Source organism: Numida meleagris, chromosome 1, assembly GCF_002078875.1.
Source record: "Numida meleagris isolate 19003 breed g44 Domestic line chromosome 1, NumMel1.0, whole genome shotgun sequence".
NCBI classification, from domain to species: Eukaryota; Metazoa; Chordata; class Aves; order Galliformes; family Numididae; genus Numida; species Numida meleagris.
Window position 1 is genome coordinate 96,046,138 of NC_034409.1, and position 21,164 is coordinate 96,067,301.

Sequence of the window (21,164 nt, forward strand, 5' to 3'; positions counted from 1 at the left end):
AAACTTCATTCCAGTGTCCATTATTTATATACCTCTCCAACTAAAGTTTTTTTTTTTTTTTTCAAGTTTTAAATTGCACTTAACAACAACAACAACAACAACAAAACAACAGCAGTTGAAATAGAAAAGCCTTCTCCAGATAGCTGTTCAGAAAGATAGTTTCAGAACAAGATCGAAATCTCCTCCCTTGCATCCATCTCTAAGAACTTGTTGCCACAAAGGTAATTGCAAAAACAGGTTTCACCAGCTGACCTGATCCAAGAAGACAGATACATCAATACTTCTTCAGCCTCTGACCTTTCTCCAAATAACTCTAGTGTCCCTTACTAGAATTGCAGTGACCTCTAGGGGCCTGATCCAAGCCTGCTTGTTTCATTGACCCTTACTGACTTCAGCTTACCCCAGACTTTCAAAAAGTTTTCCAAGCCTGGATGAGTATTTAATGTACAGCTGAAAAACCCAGTGTGTCTGATGAGAAAAAAAATTGTCTAAAGCCTTCTGGCTCAATGCTGGCGATGTCTACACAGTTGAAAATGAACAACCTCAGGATATACGAACCCCTGGTGTTACTCTGAATGACATGTCCATTTACCTGAAATCCAGATCTGATTTACTGCATTTCAGAACCATATGTAAAATGACAGCACCTCTTTAATGCTGAACCAGAACAAAAAGCTTCTGCTTTTTATGCATTTCCGTACAAAAAGAAAAACTTCCACTTACCCAGGAGTACTGCAGATCCATATCAGTTAGGGAATTTGTTAGATGTGGCTGATGAGAAGTGCAAGCACAGTTTTCCCATTCTTCTATGTTTGAAATCAAGAAATCACAAGGACAGAGCTGGTTATCAGGAAATGGCTTCCAGTCACTCCACAAATGAAATTCAGTTTCTGAATGGATTGAAATCGTTCCTAAGTTACTAAATTTGGAAGTACACGATCGGCCCAAAGATGCAGAAATAAACTCTGCCCTAGTCTCAGTTTCTTCTTTTCTCCTCACATTGTCTTTCCAGGCTTTCTTTTCCTGAGGTTTTGCCAGTTTCATGCAAGAAGTTAGTGCCTCTTCATCCTCTTCTGAAAGATAAGTATCTTCTAACGTATCTTTAAAAATACAAATACTTCTGTTATGATATGTTGCAATACGTACAGAAAATAGCATATTATTTTTCTTAAATATTGTGTTTTGCATTCTACTTAATGAAACAGCCAAGAACTCCATTAAAAAAAATCATAATTAGACAGAAAGACATCTGAGCCAAAAGTAAGATTTATTGTCTACTTGGTAAATTCGTATTCCCTCAAGATCCTGGAAATTTGTACTGGTTCTGTAACAAACATGAAAATTTGCTAAGTAGATGTCATATTGCTGTAATACTTGCAGAGAGCATACACTTAGTTTAAATATTGGAAAAGTTCAGAGGGTTTTTCTGGATAATTACTCTCCTACTCCTTACTGTTATGTATGTTTGAATTACAAAGTAGTTTCTGAAATCTAAATTTCTTCATGTGTTTCAGCTCCAAAAATGATTCGGTTGGAGTAGCAATTAATCATATCATTAAAGCTCATTTGCTGGCTTTTGTTTAAAAAATATCACATATACCAAATGCATGCATGGTTAAAAAAATGTTGGCAAAATAAATTCAGATGAAGTGCTGCACAGTCAGTCCTCCTACAGATTACTTACAGATTAGGAGGAGACCCAACATCATACCTTAGGCAACATACCTTAGGCAATCAGGTATGATGAGAGACTGACTGGTGGATCAGTCTGCAGACCTTCTTGCACTCTCAGCTGCTACTGACTCATGGATTAACACTGAATGTTAACTTTGCTTTTGTGAGTTTTGCCTTCCTGATATGAAATGTGATACAAAACCAGGAACTCCTCTTGGAAACGCTGTCCTCAGTACAGAGGCCCCACTATTTAGCTGAAATTCCCACTTGAGAGATACACTGTTAGAAAACTCAAGCCAGTGTGACAGGAAACAGGTTTCCACACTATGAGGATATTACCACTAAGTGCTATCACAGTAACATCTCAGCTGGGGTTTGAAAACTGTGGGTGGTGAATGACAGATTAGGAGAGGATTGTTTATAGTTACATTTAATACAGTGACATTTGGCAAATGTTGGAAAGAATGCTGATCTGATGCTTTACTTACTAAGGGGGATCAAAACATGTTTGACATCTTCCAAGCTTTGTGTATTGGCTTTTTTGGTTCGGACCAATTTCTGCAATCGTTTTAATGTTCCCATGGACTCTGCTTTATCATCTGGTTCTGTACCCTGCCAAAAAAGCACAAAGATGTTAAAAGTAAATATTAAAAATTCACAGAAAAAAAAACAACCCTAAGGGTAACATGGTGCTTATTTTTGAGAACAAGAAAAGCTCAGCCTCAAATAATTAATGATCTGCGCAGTGCTTTAAAAGCTTGGCATTTTCGTGCTTCTAGTGAATAGATACAAAAAAGGAAAAAGGCAAGTCAAAAGAGGCATCAAACTTAGATCAGTGTTTGTATTGTTATTTACATATTACCTTAATATCCCAAAATTACTTAATATGTAATTCCAGAAAAAGTTTTAATATCTACAGCTACTATGTTGCACAAAAGTACTTTAAGTATTCACAGAAATCATAGATGTGTCAAATTTAAATGTGTATGGGAGTGTATATTGAAACACCAATTTAAATACCTCCTTAAATCAAGGCCTTATTTCTCTTCCTAGATCGTATGGCAGTTATGTAAATGACAGTTCAGTGGTTTGCTATTGTACATCACAACAGTGAGCGATTGGAGAAATGCAAGGTTTGGGTTTTTCAGACTTCCCGTTTAGTGAATGTGCTGCCATCTTGTATGCTTTCAAGTTTTATTAAACAAGCAGTTGTCTTGTAAATCATAGAATCATAAAGTTGCTTAGGTTGGAAGGGACCTTAAAGATCATCAAGTTCCAACCCCCTGCTGTGGGCAGGGCTGCCCCCCACCAGCTCAGGCTGCCCAGGGCAATATCCAACCTGGCCTTGTGTGCCCCCAGGGTGGGGCACCGCAGCTTCTCTGGGCAGCTTGTGCCAGGGCCTCACCACGCTCTCTGAAAAAAATTTCTTCCTACCAGCTAATCTGAATTTCCCCTCTATTAGTTTAAAACCATTCCCCCTTGTCCTATCTCTATCAGACTGTGTAAAAAATCAGTCTCCTACCTATATAGAAGCTCCACTCAAGTACTGGAAGGAGGCAATGAGGTCTCCCTGAATCCTTCTCTGGCTAAACAAGACCAATTACCTCAGCCTTTCTTCATACGAGAGGTGATCCAGCCTATCGATCATTTTAGTGACCCTCCTCTGGACCCATTCCAACAACTCCACATCTTTCTTGTGCTGGGAGCTCCAGGCCTGGAGGCAGTACTCCAGATTTTGCCTTAGAAGAGCAGTGTATAAGGGGACAATCCCCTCCCTCTCCCTGATGACCACCACTCTTTTGACACAGCTCAGGATGCAGTCGGTCTTCCAGTCTGCAATAGCACACTGCTGGCTCATGTCCAGCTTTTTGTCCACCAGGACCCCCATGACCTTCTCCACAGGGCTGCTCTCAATGAGTTCTTCTCCCAGTCTGTATACTTACCTGGGATTTCCCTGATGCAAGGACAGCACCTTGCACTTGGCCTTGTCGAACCTCATTAGGTTCTTGTTGGCCCACCTTTCAAGCCTGTCCATGTCCCCTCTGGATGCTGTCCCTATTTTCTGTTGTATCTCAGCTTATTGTCATCAGTAAACTTGCTGAGAGTGCACCCAATCCCACTGTCTGGGTCACTGGTAAAGATGTTAAAGAGCACCTGTCCCAAGATGGACCCCCTGTAGGACACACTTGTGACCAACCTCCACCTGGACATAGAGCCACTGACCATGACCTTCTGGCTGCAATAATCCAGCAGTCTAGAAATACTCAAGTTCTCTTCCAATCTGACTGTGAACTTCTCTGTGAGTTTAAGAGAGACAATTCATACAGAAATGTATGTGCTGTGTTTCACATAGGATATCTGATTTTCATTAGAAACAAGAAAAGGTAAATATACTAGAAACGAGTAAAAACCTAATTCAGCAATGGCTATTTTTTGGAACAATACTGGCTGCTGTGGATATTCATCTATTTACACCAATCATTAATTAGACCTTTTTTAACAATGTATCTTTAGTGATATTACAAGTGATTAAGTGCTAGTGCTGATGTTACCAGAAGGTGGGAATGCAGAAACCTTTATTGTACTCTCCCCAACAATTAGGTCACACATCATAGCTCCTTTCTGCTTCCTGATAGACATAATCTTTTGAGACAAAGTCATCAGGGAGGCTTGCCAGCAGAGTCTAATGTAGATTGTGTAGGCTACTTAGGGGTGGATCTTAAGAGATTCTGAACTCCTCTGCTATCATTTGGGTTAAAGGGTTTTTGCAAAGCCTGAGCATGAAGCACTTCTAAATTCTCAGCATTCACATATTACAGGTTACATCCATCCAGTGATAAGGGAGATTAGAGTGTGTATGTTAATTTCAGATGAAAAAAAGGTACAGTGCGTTTGATAGAAAACTGCTTAGAAAGATGGCTGTGCTTCAAGTTGCTGAAGAACCAGATATTTTTCTATGAAGACATGAGGTTCTGTAAGCAGAAAGAGAAGTCCAGGAAAAAGGCAAAGGGAATTTTCATGTGTATTTAGTCAGTTTCGTGTCACTAGACAACTGTGTTGAAAGTGTAAATCAATCCATCCCTAGATACAACTTCAATTGACTCCTTTATGGATGTTACAAATTAATATGATTCCATTGACTGACATGGAGCTACGCCGACCTCTTTCCTAAGGATAGGACCTTACCATTCCTCCTCTTGTTAAACACAGCATGTAATGCAGGAGGTACCATCATGGATGGCACTTGAGTTTATACTCCCTTGTTCTTAGTGGCACATTACATTCCTTTTAGAAAAGCAGAAAGGGTATGATTCTCTCAAAGAATAGGGGATATACTGAGCCTGCTGACCAGTAGGCAGGCAGTAAAAGAGGATAAGAGAGTCCTGAGAGGCAGGTGTAGGCCTGCAGCTCAGAAGAGGTATGGTGGCTGCAGTAAGAAGTGGGGAACCTCAACTGTGCCTGGAGAGAAGACTTTTCCAGAGGTGGGAAAGATAGCCTGCAGGCTGTTCTGGTTACTGAGACTTGCTGATGGGGACAGAATTGCATGTAAACGCTTTTTGATATTTGCAGCACCTTTTGCAAGTTCATAGAATCATAGAATTGCTTGGGTTGGAAGGAACCTCAATGTTCATCAGGTTTCAACCCCCCTGCCACAGGCAGAGTTGTCAGACACTAGATCAAGTACTAGATCGGATTGCTCAGGGCCCCATCCAACATGGCCTTAAACACCTCCAGAGACGGGGCATCCACAACTTCTCTGGGCAACCTGTTCCAGCACCTCATCATTCTCTCAGTAAACAACTTCTGCCTGACATCTAAATCTCCCTTCCTTTAGTTTAAAACCATTCCCCCTTGTCTTCTCACTATCTACCTTTGTAAAAAGTTGATTTCCCTCATGTTTATAAACTCTCTTTAAATCCTGGAAGGCCACAATGAGGTCTCCCCTCAGCCTTCTCTTCTCCAGCTGAATAAGCCCAGTTCCTTCAGCCTATCTTCATAGGAGAGGTGCTCCAGCCATGGACTGTGGCCCTCCTCTGGACCCTCTCCAAAAGCTCCACTTCTTTCCTGTGTTAGGAGCCTCAGGCCTGGATGCTGTACTTCATCTGGAACCTCATGAGGGCAGAGTAGAGGGGGACAATCACCTCCCTTGCCTGCTGGCCACCCCTCTTCTGATGGAACCCAGGACATCACTGGCCCTTGGCACTGCAATAGCACACTGCTGGCTCACGTTAAGTTTTTCGTCAACCAGGACCCCTAAGTCCTTCTCAGCAAAGCTGTTCTCAAGTTCTTCTCCCAGTTTGTATACATATCTGGGATTTTCCTGATCCAAGGGCAGCACCTTGCACTTGGCCTTGTTGAACCTCATCAGATTCTTGTTGGCCCACTTTACAATCCACCTTAAAGCTTTTGTCTGCTTACAGTCCTTTTACAGCTTATATCTGAATATTCATCATCAACTGTGGGCCAAATCCAAACATCCTTAGATTAGTCGTGACTTGTTTCAACCCCCTTCTCCTCTACTCCAAATTTAGGATAGCAGGACTGCAGTTTTAGTTTATCTGAAGACAGAAATTGAGGTGAAATTTTTCAGTCTCCTACTGTGAGATGTCTTTGCAAAATGAATCACAATGGGTTTAAGATGCTAATATGGTTCAGTTAGATAAGAACGCTCATAGAAATAATCATTTGTTCACTTATAAGTAATGATACAAAAACAACACAATGACTTTGAGTTACAATCTAGGATTTCCATCATGGAGACTTCAAGATAATCAGACGATAATCTATTCAGATAATTTTATTAATGGCAAACTCTAATCCTCTTTACTTTAAGAGCGTTCATTGAGTAGGGTCTGCTGTTAGTGAAATGTCTCATGTAGTTAAATACAGCAACCACCTTTTTACAGAGAAAAAAAAATCTCATACAGTATCAGTGATGGGACAGCTTTTAAATTTACAGCAGTTTATTTTGCTTTACATGAGTATTAAAATCCAGAAGTTTAGCTGCCTACTCACATAGTAAATGAAGTAAAACACTATTTTGTGTAGACAGACTATCAGGTGAACTGATCATCCTCAATCTCATAGTTTTCGTTTGTTGTCCTGGCCAGCCTCAGTCAGACTTTTTGAAAACATGCATAAAAGTGAGAAAAACTTAAATTTTATTCTCTGGTTTCAGGCAATTTTCTTCTCGCTGTCTGTGTTATCTGGAAGCTAGAATCCCTGGTTGCTACTGTCCAGAATACAACAGAAGGAAGAACAGTGTTACTGGTTGGACAAGTAATTTGTTTGACTAATTTGGAGTATGCTACTTGCCAGTACCTTCTTTCCTTGTAGAAGGGGAATGATATTCAACAATACTGGGGGGATAGCAAAAACTAGTTCACAGAGCAAGAAGACTGCACTCACAAGAGTCATTAATTTCAAACATATTTAAAGAACTTTTAACTTTCTTTTTCCTTCATGTTTTAGGGTCAGAATAGGATATCTGCTTTAGCAGGGGGTTGGACTCAATAATCTCCTAAGGTCCCTTCTAACCCCCACAATTCTGTCATCCTGTGATTACAGCTGAGCATGTACTTTGCACAATCTGTGAGTAAAGGTATCTATAAGCAAAGGATTCTTTCATGAACAAGAATATTCTTTATTTCCACATTGAAGGGATTTCAGTCATAAAAAGTTGTGTCATATCACAAATAAAAAAATAAAATTGTCTAAGAAAATAAATAATAGGTTGTGTTTTAGTTGCAAATAATTTGCATGAAGTGTACATGAACAGTTATGGTCAAAAGTGTACTTTTTAAAACGTCCTTATAAAAATGGATTACAGACAGAAAGAGCTAAATTGTGTCTGATAAACAGTTTTTGGTTTATTCTAATACATTCTAAATACCTTAGAAATCTTTGCTCACGAGATGCTATGAGGATTAACCTGGTGACAAAAATACAGCAATTTGAAAGCTAAATGAAAAAGACTGTTGGCTCGACTCCAGATATCTCAGTCCTGTTGAGCACTCCTTTTCCTGAGTATAACTGCATTAATTTCAATAAAAGTACTTGCACAGCATGTCACTTCTCAGCGTAAAGAATTTAGTCAGGGCAGAGCCAAGTCTCTGTGATTTTACCTGAACTGGTTTGTCTTTCCTAAAGAACTGCAACGATTTAATCATGATTAGTTATGCATTCATATTCAGAGTACAGTATAATAGTAAGAAGAGAAAAAATACTATATGTTTATCGTGTCTATGGTGTTACTGTTACAGTACCATACAAAATTTTCAAAAGTTTCAGTAATATCTCTGCTGCACATGATGAATATTAAAATAGTACACTATAATAGAGAACATTCTGCTCTATTTATACAAAGAGTTAGCTCTGTAAAAGGCACTGATTTTGGATAAACTTTATGTTAAAATAATTCAGTAAAGCCATAGTCAGCCAATATACAGACAAGTACTGTGGGAACTTCTCTCATATGCTCCTGGCCATACATACGAGCCTGACCTTTAAATATCCCCATTATTTCGGTCTGGTTTTCTAGCTACTCAAAAATGATTTTGGAGTCAAACTAATAGGCTAGAAGTATAGATAGATTTTCCCTTGGGAAATCACGGAGCAATCATAAGATATTCTATAAAAGATAAAGAAAAATCACTATTAAAAGCATGGATTTTGGATAAAGGTCTTCCAGCTTTTGGGAAAGCAACATGCAGTAAAGGAAACCATATTAAAACAGCATGTTCTTCACACGGCTGCCAGCCACTGTTGAAATAAAGTGAACAATTTTCATGGCAACTCACCATTTCACCATTACTTGCGACTCTTGGATTGTAAACTCGTGGTGGAATCCATTGCTCATAATTTATCACCTAGATGGTTAGAAGAATTAAAAAAAGTCCAACTTTAACTAAGATGAATAAGTATAATTACAAAGTTACTATCATGTCATTAAATAAAGGTTGAGAGCTTAGCCATCATTCAACCAAGTACTGTGTGCGTACAAAAGTGATGGCTGATAGTCAGCGGACACATGCTGAAATCAGTTTGAAACCAAGCTGTCTTCATTTCACCAGCTGCCTGGGATGCCCCATAAGCATCACAGTGCCTGCATTATATCATGGGATGCTTGGATCTCATTCTAGATCCTGGCTCTCCTTTCTCCATGAGCAGGAACGCCCCAGAAGTCTTTCTTCAGCAGCAACTCCTCAGCTGAGGAGCAAATGTCACTGGTGCACTTCTAAAAAGAATCTCATTTGGTTTGCCTCATTTTGCTTCTGATGCTGAGCCCCAGGGGTGTGAGTTTGATTTGGACTAACAAAGCAGAGAAAATGGGAGGATCTTCAGAACTAAGCAAAGACAAGACTATATGCTCTTTCATCATCTGCTCATAATCCATTTCTTGGTCACAGCGTCCTCGTGACAGGAACATCATGAGAATACACTTTCCCTGGGGCACTGATGCAGTCCCTGGTGGGCAAGCCTGACAGTGCTTATAGCTTATCAGTGAAAGTAATGAACACTAGCCTTTTTTTCTTCATGAATATGAATGACACTTTGAAGGCTGCATGCAACCTAGGAATTTACGTGAGAAATGAGGCATGAAACATTTTTGAAAATGTATTAGCCCAAAGACTGTATTACTTCATATTTTATGTCCTTCTCAATATGCTACAAAGGGTTTGAGCCATCAAGGGAGCCCTGCTAGACTTGAACAAACAAGAACAAAGACAAGAAAAATAAATGTAGAAGGTACAGTTTTTTTTTATAGTAAAGTTCAATTATTACAGTGTTGCTCATGTTGTGTCCCTCAACCTGTGCTTCTGCTCCAAGCCTCTGTTTTCCAGTGCTTAAAGATTGGAATGGAATGGAATGGAATGGAATGGAATGGAATGGAATGGAATGGAATGAGCATCTACTTAGGGAATGGAGGGGGAATCACAGTTTTCCTGAAGCACTTAGAGAAGCTTGTTTGTTTGAGAGAGAGTGCTAAAACGCTCATTTACTTTAATTGCTATTGTAAACTTGGCTCTTTTATGTCTCACAGAATCACGGATGCACTTGAGATGGCTGAGGCAGGAAGTCACCTCTGGGGAACTTCTAGTCAGAGCAGGTCTGCTAGAACAGGTTGCCCAGGTCTGTCCTGGCAGGTTTGGATCATCTCCAATGATGGGCATTCCACAGACTCTCTGAGCAACCTCTTCCAGTGTTTGCTCATCTTCACAGTAAATAAATAAATAAATTTTAAAAAGCTTAAAAGCTTTCCTTATGTTAAAAGGAGTTTTCTGTATTTCAGTTTGTCCCTATTGCCTCTTGTACTGTTCTTGGGCACCCCCGACAAGAGTCTGACTTCCTTTTCTTTACTGTCACAGAAGGCATTTATATATCTGAGTCAGATCTCCCTGAGCCTTCTCTGCTAAAGGCAGAACAACTCCAAGCCTTTCAATTTCTCTACATATGACAGATGCTCCAGTCCCTAAATCATTTTTATGGCCCTTAATTGGATTTACTTCAGTATTTCCTTGTTTCTCTTGTAATGGGGGGCCAATAATTGGACCCAGCACTCACAGGTGGTGGGTCTGCTCATCAATGCTGAGCACAGGGCAAGGATCATTCTCTTCAATCTGCTAGCAATGCTCCGCCTAATGCAGCCTAGGAGGTTGTTGACCTTCTTTGCTCCAAGGACACATTTCTGGCTCATGGTCAAGTTGGTGTACACCAAGACTCACTGGTCCTTTTCTGTAAAGCTGCTTTCCAGCCAGTTGCTCCCCAAACTGTACTGGGAGAAGGGGTCATCCACCCCCAGGTTCAGGACTTTCACTTGCCTTTATTGAACTTTATGAGGTTCTTGTTGGCCCATTTCTGAGAACTGTTGAAATCCATTTGAAGGGCAGCACAACCCCTCAGGTACCTCACTTTGCTGGCTCTCTGCTGCTTACTTCTCACCAGCCAATGTGTTGTATTACAATTATTATGCAAACCCAGGGGTCAGAATTCCTTAATTGCTCATAGTAGTGGCCTAATTAATGTAGTGTTATGAAGAGGAGATGCGATATGCATTTGTATAAATTAAGATAGCATTAGTGATACATGTGCCAACATGGATCACACAAGACTAATATAAACACTTATTATAAGTCTTTTTTTAACAGAAACATGTTCGTTCAAGAAGAAAGAAAGTTTCTTAAGTAATAAAACCTATTTGTTCTGCATAATAAAAATGGTGCACAGCTCAGATAGCCGCTAGATTCTTCTTTTAAACTGGGCTTCTAAAATACATACAGGCATACTGACCGTGAAGCATACGCTTCGCAAATTCATACAGAATGGAAGCAAGAAATAAGCTTTTTGTTTGAATGAAATTTTAGATGCTGAAGAGTAGTACTTTTACCTGGCATGTTGTTTCTTCTATCTTCTTTCCTTGCAGCAAATGTATCCCATCACCAACAATATTATCTTCTATGAATAATGAAAAAAACAAAAACATGCTTTCAAAGGTCCTGTTTTCAGTTTTTTTTCTGACAAATATAATTTGAATTGCACTTGATATTTTGAGCTGACATTTTGACCCTCTGAAGTTAATCTTGTGTTATGTAAACATGCATTTTTATCTCAAACTACTTTGAAGTAAGACTACAGAGCAAACTGACAAGACAATGTACATAAATATAATACGCTCATGCTTACTTCTTCATCTGAATCCTACCAAGCACTTTCTCCAGTATTTTAGTGCAGAAGCATGAGGAATATTTATGAAAAATTTGAACTCCCTAGGTGAAAATGGTCATTGCAGTTGAGATCTGTTTAACTTCAACCTTTGAAATTGCTGGATGAGCTTCCTCACATTCCTTCAATGAAATTAATGCTTTGCTTGGGAAGAATATTAACTTTCATTACAACAATGCACAATAGTTAGTTAAATGACTTCAAAAGACTACATTTTAGTAAGACTATTTTGAAAGATCTACTCTCACTCCCATTTTTAAGACAAGGCAAAGCATCCACCATCACCTAGTGAGTGGCCCTAGTGATTACATTCCATCAACACAGATCATCACTCTGATTATGATTTGCTAATCACAGAATTAAGTGCTACCCTGGCTTTCCAAAATTAATAGAAAATAATCTTAACTTAGTCTCATTTTTGCTGCTGAAGAATGCCTTGCAACATTAATAAAAATTCTTGAAAAGGGATGGCTAACTTAACAAATGTTAACTGTAGGCAGGCAAGACCAATTGCATTATTTTCTCTCCGATCAACAGAAAATTTAAAAACTGACTGAGATTCTTCAGCTATCATGAAGAAAGAGTTTTAACATAAGCATGCAACTTTATATTCAGAGAGGTAAGTAAGACCCTAGTCCTCAAAATAAATGTCTATACTTATGTTGGAATTAGATGAAACCAGAGGGTGTATAAAGCTGGTAAAAAAAAAACTGTAAACTCATGTCAGTGAAACAGTCAAAGTGCCAGATTACAGGCAAGTTAGCACCTATGTTTTTTTGTTATTTTTAAAGAAAATTCCAAATCAAGAGATATAGTATTGTTAATTTTCTTAGAAGACAATCCTTTGCAAACAAACAAAAAAAAAGAAATAAAAAAATCAATCCTTCTGTAAGCTTACTACTTGGATATTGTAAGACTGAGTTTAAATCCACAAATTACAATCTGAGCATCAGGCATAAAAAAGAGCAAAACTCAATTCACATGTTACTTCCACCTTCAAACCATAGGCCAGTTGCACAGGAAACCCAATTAAGCAATTTCCTTTATTTAGCATATGCACCAACAGGAAGAAGGAAAATGAGTCACGTAATTTTTTTTTTTCCACAAGTTTTACTTTAGAGGCTTCTGTTAGAGTTTAAATAAGCTTAGAAGACAGTACCTTTCTCCTGCAGACCCGATTACTACAGCAATACCAACAATTTTCTGATAAGCATATTAGAGTCCAAAATCTAACATGACCAGATGTCTCAAGCACCTACAAATCTCCTTGAAGTCACTGAGGGCCAGGTGTCTGATAATCCACCCATTTATTTAAATGTACAGCTAGCTGGACTTCTAGAAGCATTGAAACTCATGTCAAGCAGTGCTTATGCAGTCAGATTAACATAACTGGGCAGTTTCTGGTCACTTTACTGTGGAGTGAATTAGGAGCAGGGGAGAGTTATGTCCACAATTTCTGCAAGGTGTCAGTCCTTTTTCATTTGTCTCAGGAATGCTTTTTCATGGAAGCTCAATGATTGTGACTTGCATAGTCAACTTTTTCAACAGTGTCATTTTCAGTCTGGCAAGCCTGGTACTGATGATCTGGATTTGGGCTTGTGAGTGAAGACAGGTATTCCCACTATTCTGTCTGTGGGATGTATATGGTCTTACTGTCCTATTATTATGAAAAACTGATTTTTTAGAGATTATACACACAGTCACATTAAGGACCTAATGCAAAGGCTACCAGAGTCATTGGATGTCTTTTCATTGATCAGGTTTGGATCGGGCCCATGAATATAGTTCTGAAGTAAGCAAGGAGCCTATGCTGGCCACCACACACGGGCCATTGCATCTAACAGAAAATCATATTATGCAATAGATCTGCAGACCTTGAAGGATTATCTCTCTTAAGAGAAGGTTTTAATCAATAGTGACAAATTATCTTGATCAATAGTGAAACACTTTAAATCTCCTTGCAATGCTTTTCACCACTGTGTGAAGGGGACTTCCCTTTTAATAATTTTACTGCAGAGGGGGAAAGGGAGATTGTTATTTAGCTGCCAGCTTTGCTTCCTGTTCCCTCTGGGCCCCTGCCCTTCAATTACAACACTTGTCAGCTTTTAAAATGTGCACTGCTTCTTTTGCATGCTTTGGATATTTAAAAGGGTAAAAAAAAGTCTTGAGTAGGAAGGACTGGGGGAAGGTCAAAAAGTTCTCTTCTCTGATTCAGCTTTTTTCCACCTTCAAACTGACAATCTGTACAGTAGGTTGAAGAATGATTTTGAAATATTTTTGGTTAAAAGTAAGACTTCTTGGAAAAGAAAGTCTAATTTTTCTTTCACTTATCATTAGAATCCTTTCCTTTTGAAGTCAGTGGGACTCCTTTTCCTCCCATCAGTTCATCATAAGGGCAGAGTTCCTCCTTAGCAGGGTCTGTTGTGATAACACAAGGAGAAATTATTTCAAACTAAAAGATGGGAGATTTAGTTTGTATATAATAAAAAGGTTTTTATGATAAGGGTAGTGAAGCATTGGCACAGGATGCCCAGAGAGGTGGTGGATGTCGTATGCCTGGAGACCTCCAAGGTCAGGGCTCTGAGCAACATGATCTAGCTGTAGGTGTTCCTGTTCATTGCAGGGGAGTTGGACTAGATGGTCCTTAAGGGTCCCTTCCAACTTAATAAATTCTGCAGTTCTCTGATTCTGTAAATCTTATTGTCATCTTTTCATTGTGCTTCTGGTTTGTAGAAATCCAGTTCACTCACATACAAGCAAATGCAATAGTCATTACAATTTCAGATCTATTTTCCAAGCATTTAAGAGTTTATCTTCAAGTGGTGAAGTGAATCCAGAGGGATACCTGGCAATTTGTCCTCTGCTATCTTTGTCATATCCTATTAACAATGGATGATTTCGGAACCATTTGTACAGGATTTACTAAAAATAAAGGTACTTCCCATTTTGCCACTTTGTTGGCTTAAGTAGAGAATGAAAGATACATCCACTTTAATCTCACATATCAAAGTTTCTGTTTATGCTAATGCAAGTGTTGAACTTTGACTGCTTTAGTCTCATAAGGCAGCTGTATTGGGTCTACTTTGGCTTTAGAAAATACAAATACAAATTCAATTCCTGGAAGCAACATTAAGCAGATTGTCAAAACATTTTTATTTTTTTAAAGTCTAGTTTAAGTAGACAAGGTGACTGCTCACATGTTATTTCTTGTAATGTAATGAATTTATACTGGTCAGTTCTTAAATAGCATCACTAGCAAATTCCCATACACTAGCTGTAAGATTGTTTCAATTAAAGTTAGTCGAAACAGGCCTTAAAAAGAGAATTGGACAAGAGTGGCCTAGAAAATTTGTACCTACCACTTGGAGAAGTGTAAAGTACACAGTGAACATGGATTCCTACCATAGGAACAGATTACATTTGCCAAGTCCTGTACAACACAAATATGACAATTTACCATATGGGAAGTCTTTTTTTGCCCATAGACCACAGAGAGAACTGTTCATAGAGCATGTTCTCAGCTTCCCAGTTTTTAAGGCTGGAAAAGGCTGGAAAAGTGTGTCCATGTGAACCTAATGAGGTTCAACAAGGCCAAATGCAAGATGCTGCAGTTGGGATGGGGCAATCCCAGGTATTTATACAAACTGGGGGAAGAAATCCTTGAGAGCAGCCCTGTGGAGAAGGACTTGGGGGTCCTGGTGGACAAGAAGCTGGACGTGACCCAGCAGTGTGCACTGGCAGCCCAGAAGGCCAATTATGTTCTGGGCTGCATTAAAAGAGGAGTGGCCAGCAGGGCGAGGGAGGTGATTGTCCCCCTCTACACAGCTCTTGTGAGGCCCCATCTGGAGTACTGCGTCCAGGCCTGGGGCCCCCAGGACAAGAAAGACGTGGAGCTCTTGGAACGAGTCCAGAGGAGGGCCACCAAGATGATCAGAGGGCTGGAGCACCTCTCCTATGAAGAAAGGTTGAGGGAACTGGGCTAGTTTAGTTTGGAGAAGAGAAGGCTCTGAGGAGACCTCACTGTGGCCTTCCAATACTTGAAGGGAACATATAAACAGGAGGGGGATCGATTGTTTACGAGGGTGAATAGCTATAGGACAAGGGGGAATGGTTTAAACTGAGACAGGGGAGACTTAGGTTGGATATTAGGAGGAAGTTTTTCACTCAGTGTGGTGACGCACTAGAACAGGTTGCCCAAGGAGGTTGTGGATGCCCCATCCCTGGAGGCATTCAAGGCCAGGCTGGACGTGGCTCTGGGCAGCCTGGTCTAGTGCTTGGCGACCCTGCACCCAGCAGGGGGGTTGAAACTAGATGATCTTTGAGGTCCTTTTCAACCCAGGCCATTCTATGATTCTATGATCCTATGAAGTAAGATTTATTTAAACTACTTTTTCCCCCCTTTAGGACAAAGTAGATCTCAAAAGGATTTGACAAATTATTTAGCTCGATTATTTGTGAAAAATGAGAAATTTTCGTTGCTGCCCTTTAAAATACTTTGTGAAAAATGCAAAATCAGCTGAAATACATTTAGCAATTACCTTCAAGCTGACAGGGCCTTCTGATGTACGAATCATTCTCCAGCTTCCTGGAACCCTGCCAAAGTGTGCCATTCACATTTTTCCTGTCTAAAGTAAAAGCACAGAGAGCAGTCACCTAAATTCATAGCAAACCTGTGAAATAACAGGAAGGTCTATAAAAATAGTATAAGAATGCAAATCAAACAGGCTTGCAGAACACTGTAGAATCTGCTCAAACATGGAAATAAACAGATGATTTTGCAATATAGGAAATTTGATGGGCGAATGGACAGACTTCAAGTTTTCTCATCTTTTGTCCTTGTCCAGTACCTCATCTAACACGGTTAAAACATGATCAAAATGATGTTTATCTTAACCTTGTTTTTAATACCTAGCAGCCCACAGAACGTGTGCCTTTATTTTGCTTCCAGGAATTGCACAGAAAAGACTGAATTTGATTATATCAGAGAGATTTAAGATTTTTTATTTAAATGTTTAAAGAATCACTGAACATGCTAAGTATTTTCTTATGCTGTTCCACAATAGATTCTTAAGTATAGGAACTAAACTGAGATTTAAATAGTTTTGGTTCCAATATCTAACTACCAATGTATGTGTAGAAAGCAAAGGGGATATATTGATATCTTAGGTGTATTTTTCCTTTCCTTTGCATTTGCTCCAAGAGCTGTAAAGCAAATCAGACCTGTAATTAAATTTGGCTCTGTGAGATTAGCAAGCATATAGTGAATGATTTAAATAGTTACTAACCAAATGCTTCATTTTCAGACAGAGACTTCTGGATGGATCTAAAAGAATTAAAAGAATTAACCATTAGCTGAAAGTCAGAATGACAAATGAAAGCACATTTAATCAAATATGGATATTTTCAACCTAATTCTTCAATTCCCAGGGATTTGGCTGTGCAATTCCTACTGTCTTTAACTGGAGTTACTGGCTTTTTTCATTCACCCAGTCGTCTACTTCTGCATGCCGCAGAGGGCTCTGAAATCTTTTGAGTTTTCACTTTGTAAAAGTATTTTATTCAAGTTTCTTTTTGTAACAGAGATCTCATGACTGAATCAGGGAGGCCATCAGAAAGAGAATAAGAGATACATTTCATTAGACATGATCTGAAATGTCCTGCGACTTACAGAAATTACCGTCTGAAGTTTGGTGACATAACAGTAGATCAAACCAAACAGCTACATAAGAACATACATAACCCACAGGCTATGTGGGGACATTTTATTGCTCAAATAAACCTTGAGTTCTTTGCATATTTATGTCAAGATGCTAACTCATGCTTCCATCTGCAGTGAGTGGTTTATAGATCATTAAATAAAGAATACATTAAGTTAATAGAAGAAAAAAATCTCAGAATGAACACAGATTTATCTTGTATATTAATTTGTTTCACTTTACCCATTAAAAAAAATGAAATTATAGTAATTTTTGAGCTAGAAGTTGCGAGAAGATTATACTAGATAAGTCTGGAGACTCTTTTATCTGTGACTACAATAAGCAGAAGGGAAAGAGCACAAAAATTGATATCCCTCTCTCATATTCAAGCAGGTGGTGGAGAGTTTTCTGAATGAGAGAATACATCTGAACTATTGTTTGGTCTGTGAGCGCTAGTTCTTTTCTAGCGGTTTCACGCTTAGAATTTTTTTCATTTCCAGAGATTCATCATTATTTTACTGTTTATGAAAAGCATATTTCTGTTATTTCTGTTACTGATTTTCATTGTTCTCTTCCTTATTGCCCTGATGTAAGAAAGAGAATGATCATCTGCCTGCTGTAAGTGAAGATCAGGTTCAAGACCACCTAAAGAACATGAAGGTGAAGAAGTCCCTGGAACCTGATGAGATCCATCTCTGGATTCTGAGGGAGCTGGCAGACAAAGTTGCCAAGCCTCTATCCATCATATCTGAAAGCTCATGGCAGTGTGGTGAAGTTCCCACTGATTGGAAATGGAGAAACATAACCCCCGTTTTCAAGAAGGGAAAAAAAGAAGATTCAGGGAACTACAGGCCAGTCAGACTCACCTCTGTGCCTGGCACGATCATGGAGCTGATCCCCCTGAAGGCCCTACTAAGGCACATTGAAAATAAAGATGAGGTGATTGGTGGTAACCAAAATGATTTCACCAAGGGCATGTCATGCCTGACAAACTTGGTAGCCTTTTATGATGGAGTTTCAGTGTCAGTGGATAAAGGAAGAGCAACTGACATCATCCACCTGGACTTGTGCAAAGTGTTTGACACTGTCCCACATGACATCCTGGTTGCTAAATTGGAAAAAAAATGATTTGATGGATGGACCACTTGCTGGATAAGAAATTGGATGGACGGTCACACTGAGAGAATTGCAGTCAATGGTTCAATGTCTAAGTGGAGACCGATGACGAGTGGTGTTCTTCAGGGATCGATGTTGGGACTGGTGCTATTTAACATCTTTTTAAGTGACATGGACAGAGGGATCGAGTGCACCCTCGGCAAGTTTGCAGATGACACCAAGCTGAGTGGTACAGTTCACAAGATAGAGGGAAGGGATGCTAGCCAGAGGGATCTGGACACGCTTGAGAGGTGGGCCCATGCCAACCTCATGAAGTTCAGCAAGGCCAAGTGGAAGGTCCTGCATCTGGGTCAGGGCAATCTCAAGCACAGATACAGGTTGGGTGGAGAATGGCTTGAGAGCAGCCCTGAGGAGAAGGTCTTGGGAGTGTTGGTGGATGAAAGATTCAACACAAGCTGGTAGTGTGCACTTGCAGCCCAGAAGGCCAACCGTATCCTGGGTTGCATCAAGAGAAATGTGACCAGCAGTTCAAGGGAGGTGATTCTGCCCCTCTACTTTGCTCTCGTGAGACCCTACCTGGAGTACTGTGTCCAGTTCTGGAGCTCCCAACACAAGAAGGACATGGAGTTGTTGGAGCAGGTCCGGAGGAGGGCCACAAAGATGATCAGAGGGCTGGAGCACGTCCCCTACAAGGACAGGCTGAGAGAGCTGGGGCTCTTCAGCCTAGAGAAGAGAAGGCTCTGAGAAGACCTTATAGCGGCCTTCCAGTACCTGAAGGAGGCCTACAGGAAAGCTGAGGAGGGACTTTTTATAAGGGCATGTAGAGCAGGATGAGGGGAAATGGTTTTAAACTGAAAGAAAAGTAGATTTAGACTAGATATTAGGAAGAAATTCTTTACTGTGAAGGTGGTGAGACACTGCAATAGGTTGCTCAGTGAGCTCGTGGATGCCCCCTCCATGGAAGCATTCAAAGCCAGGCTGGATGGGGCTGTGAGCAACTTGGTCTAGAGGGAGGTGTCCCTGCCTATAGCAGGGGGATTGGAACTAGATGATCTTAAAGGTTCCTTCCAACCCAAACCATTCTATGAATCTATGATTTCTCATTGACTTTCTCCATATCTGTGGAAAAGGCCAATACAAAAATTTCTACATTATCAGTAGAGTTTGATACCAGTACAGTGATGGTTGGACATTAACAGTGAAATAATATTTGAATCCAATTCACATTGAGTGAATTTGTCTTAATCATTATTTACACTGATTAGTCAAGTGAGCAAGACAACCTTTCTAAATTCTGATTAGTTAAATGGAATTGAGTTAGTTTTAGAATAGAATAATATTATTTGTGTTGTAAGATTTGAGAGTGGAGCCACAGATTACTAATCCTATCACTAGGGTAGACTTGGTACTGAACTAAGCAGGTGGCTCAGGCAGCTTGGTGATTGCATCATATTTGGTAGAGCTATTTTAAATTTTTATGCTGGGGTAAATCCATGCCAGCACACACAGTAGTTTAGCTTCCTTCTAAGAATTAAATGGTGATCAGAAAAATGTGAATAACAGAGTTATATCTGTACTTAGATTAATGGAATTTTGGAAAGGAAGAGCATTTTCACAAAGCCCTTTCTGGTCACAGATAACTGAGATCTCAAAGCTCTGAGTGCATGCCTGTGTTTGAGCCAATAAGTTACTAGTAGTTGTATCAGATGACCAAAACCAGATGAAAATTGTTTATTAAGACAAATGAAATTTTCATTGAAATTATTATCTATTTTGAAATTTATCAGCAATAGACAGATAACACTGATGATCTGAATTTAGTGGCACCCCACCTAAAAAAGAAAAAAATATTATGATGTCCAGGGATTTTCATGTCACAGCCAGACAGATAAGATCTGTGTTTATCATTCCATTAGGCAGGATTTCATTTGAAGGGAACTTCGTTGGTAATGCAATAATCGCTAATCTCAAGACAAAAAAGTATTTTCAAAATAAACTATTCTGCTTGCATATATATATATCAATCATTAGCCCAAACCAATATCATGCCTTAACAAATGGATGTGAAGTATGCTGCTGTGTCAAATGTACTTGAAAAAATAAGGTCTGACCTGCTTAATCTGAATCATTGTCATGGTTTTGTGATTTTCGGTTATTGGTATTCCACATCATAGCATCATGTGGTGAATGTACCTGGTTCTCAGAGGAGAGGGACTACTGCAGTCCCCACAGCACTTTGCTCCTCTGTTACCATTTTCCAGCCGGAGGGAAAAGATAAAAGCTCGCAGTATGAAAACTTGCAGATCACGAGACCTCGTCCCTTTTTTCCGCCGTCTCTCATCTTGGCAGCACCTCGCTCTCCAGCCGTCTTATCGTCGGTAGTAGAGTAAGGCCTACCTTGATTTTGGGACATTCTCTCTCTCTGTGTTGGATTTATCAGCTTAAATTGTAATTATATTGTATTATAGTGTGTTGTTTTGCATTCCGATATTTTATTTAGTAAATTAGTTTGTTTCTCCTCAGATTGTTGCCGCTGTTCTTTGCTCTCAGGGCCATCTTCCTACCCTTTTTCCCCTTTCCCCTTTTCCCGGGACGTGGGCCCTTGGGTCCCCCGTCCCCTTTGTCACGGAATCGGGCCTAACGCCCGTAAACCGTTGACAATCATTTTGCAAACTAATTTTTTATTTGGATTAAAAAACACAAACAACTCTTCAGAAGATTATCAGGTCAACAGTACAAACATTCTGTAAAATAGGTTACTACTTCAATCTTTCAGAAAAGTGGACATATGGTTAAAACAAGCTCAGATTAACTGCATTTGGTTTTAGCTATCCTGGTCCTAATATTTTGTAAGAAAGATTTATGTGTATGAAAAAATCACAGGAAAAGAGCTTTACTAATGCATTACAAGCATGTTACTTGCTTTTCAAATGCAATATTAATACATGTACCCTA

General features: G+C 39.5%; 1 protein-coding gene across 4 annotated transcripts in view; it reads right to left on the minus strand.

Annotated features, from left to right (window-relative positions):
• Positions 1-21,164, minus strand: part of LOC110401829 (SAM domain-containing protein SAMSN-1-like) — a 270,707-nt gene that overhangs the window by 48,635 nt on the left and 200,908 nt on the right. For 3 of the 4 annotated variants that reach the window (XM_021403343.1, XM_021403349.1, XM_021403337.1), the window contains 6 exons: positions 16,683-16,720; positions 15,936-16,022; positions 11,063-11,130; positions 8,475-8,543; positions 2,163-2,286; positions 724-1,100 (listed from right to left, as the gene is read on the minus strand). In XM_021403343.1, coding sequence (XP_021259018.1) covers positions 724-1,100; positions 2,163-2,286; positions 8,475-8,543; positions 11,063-11,130; positions 15,936-16,022; positions 16,683-16,720 — 763 coding nt within the window. The remainder of the gene's footprint in view (positions 1-723; positions 1,101-2,162; positions 2,287-8,474; positions 8,544-11,062; positions 11,131-15,935; positions 16,023-16,682; positions 16,721-21,164) is intronic. The other variant, XM_021403359.1, reaches the window with a different exon arrangement.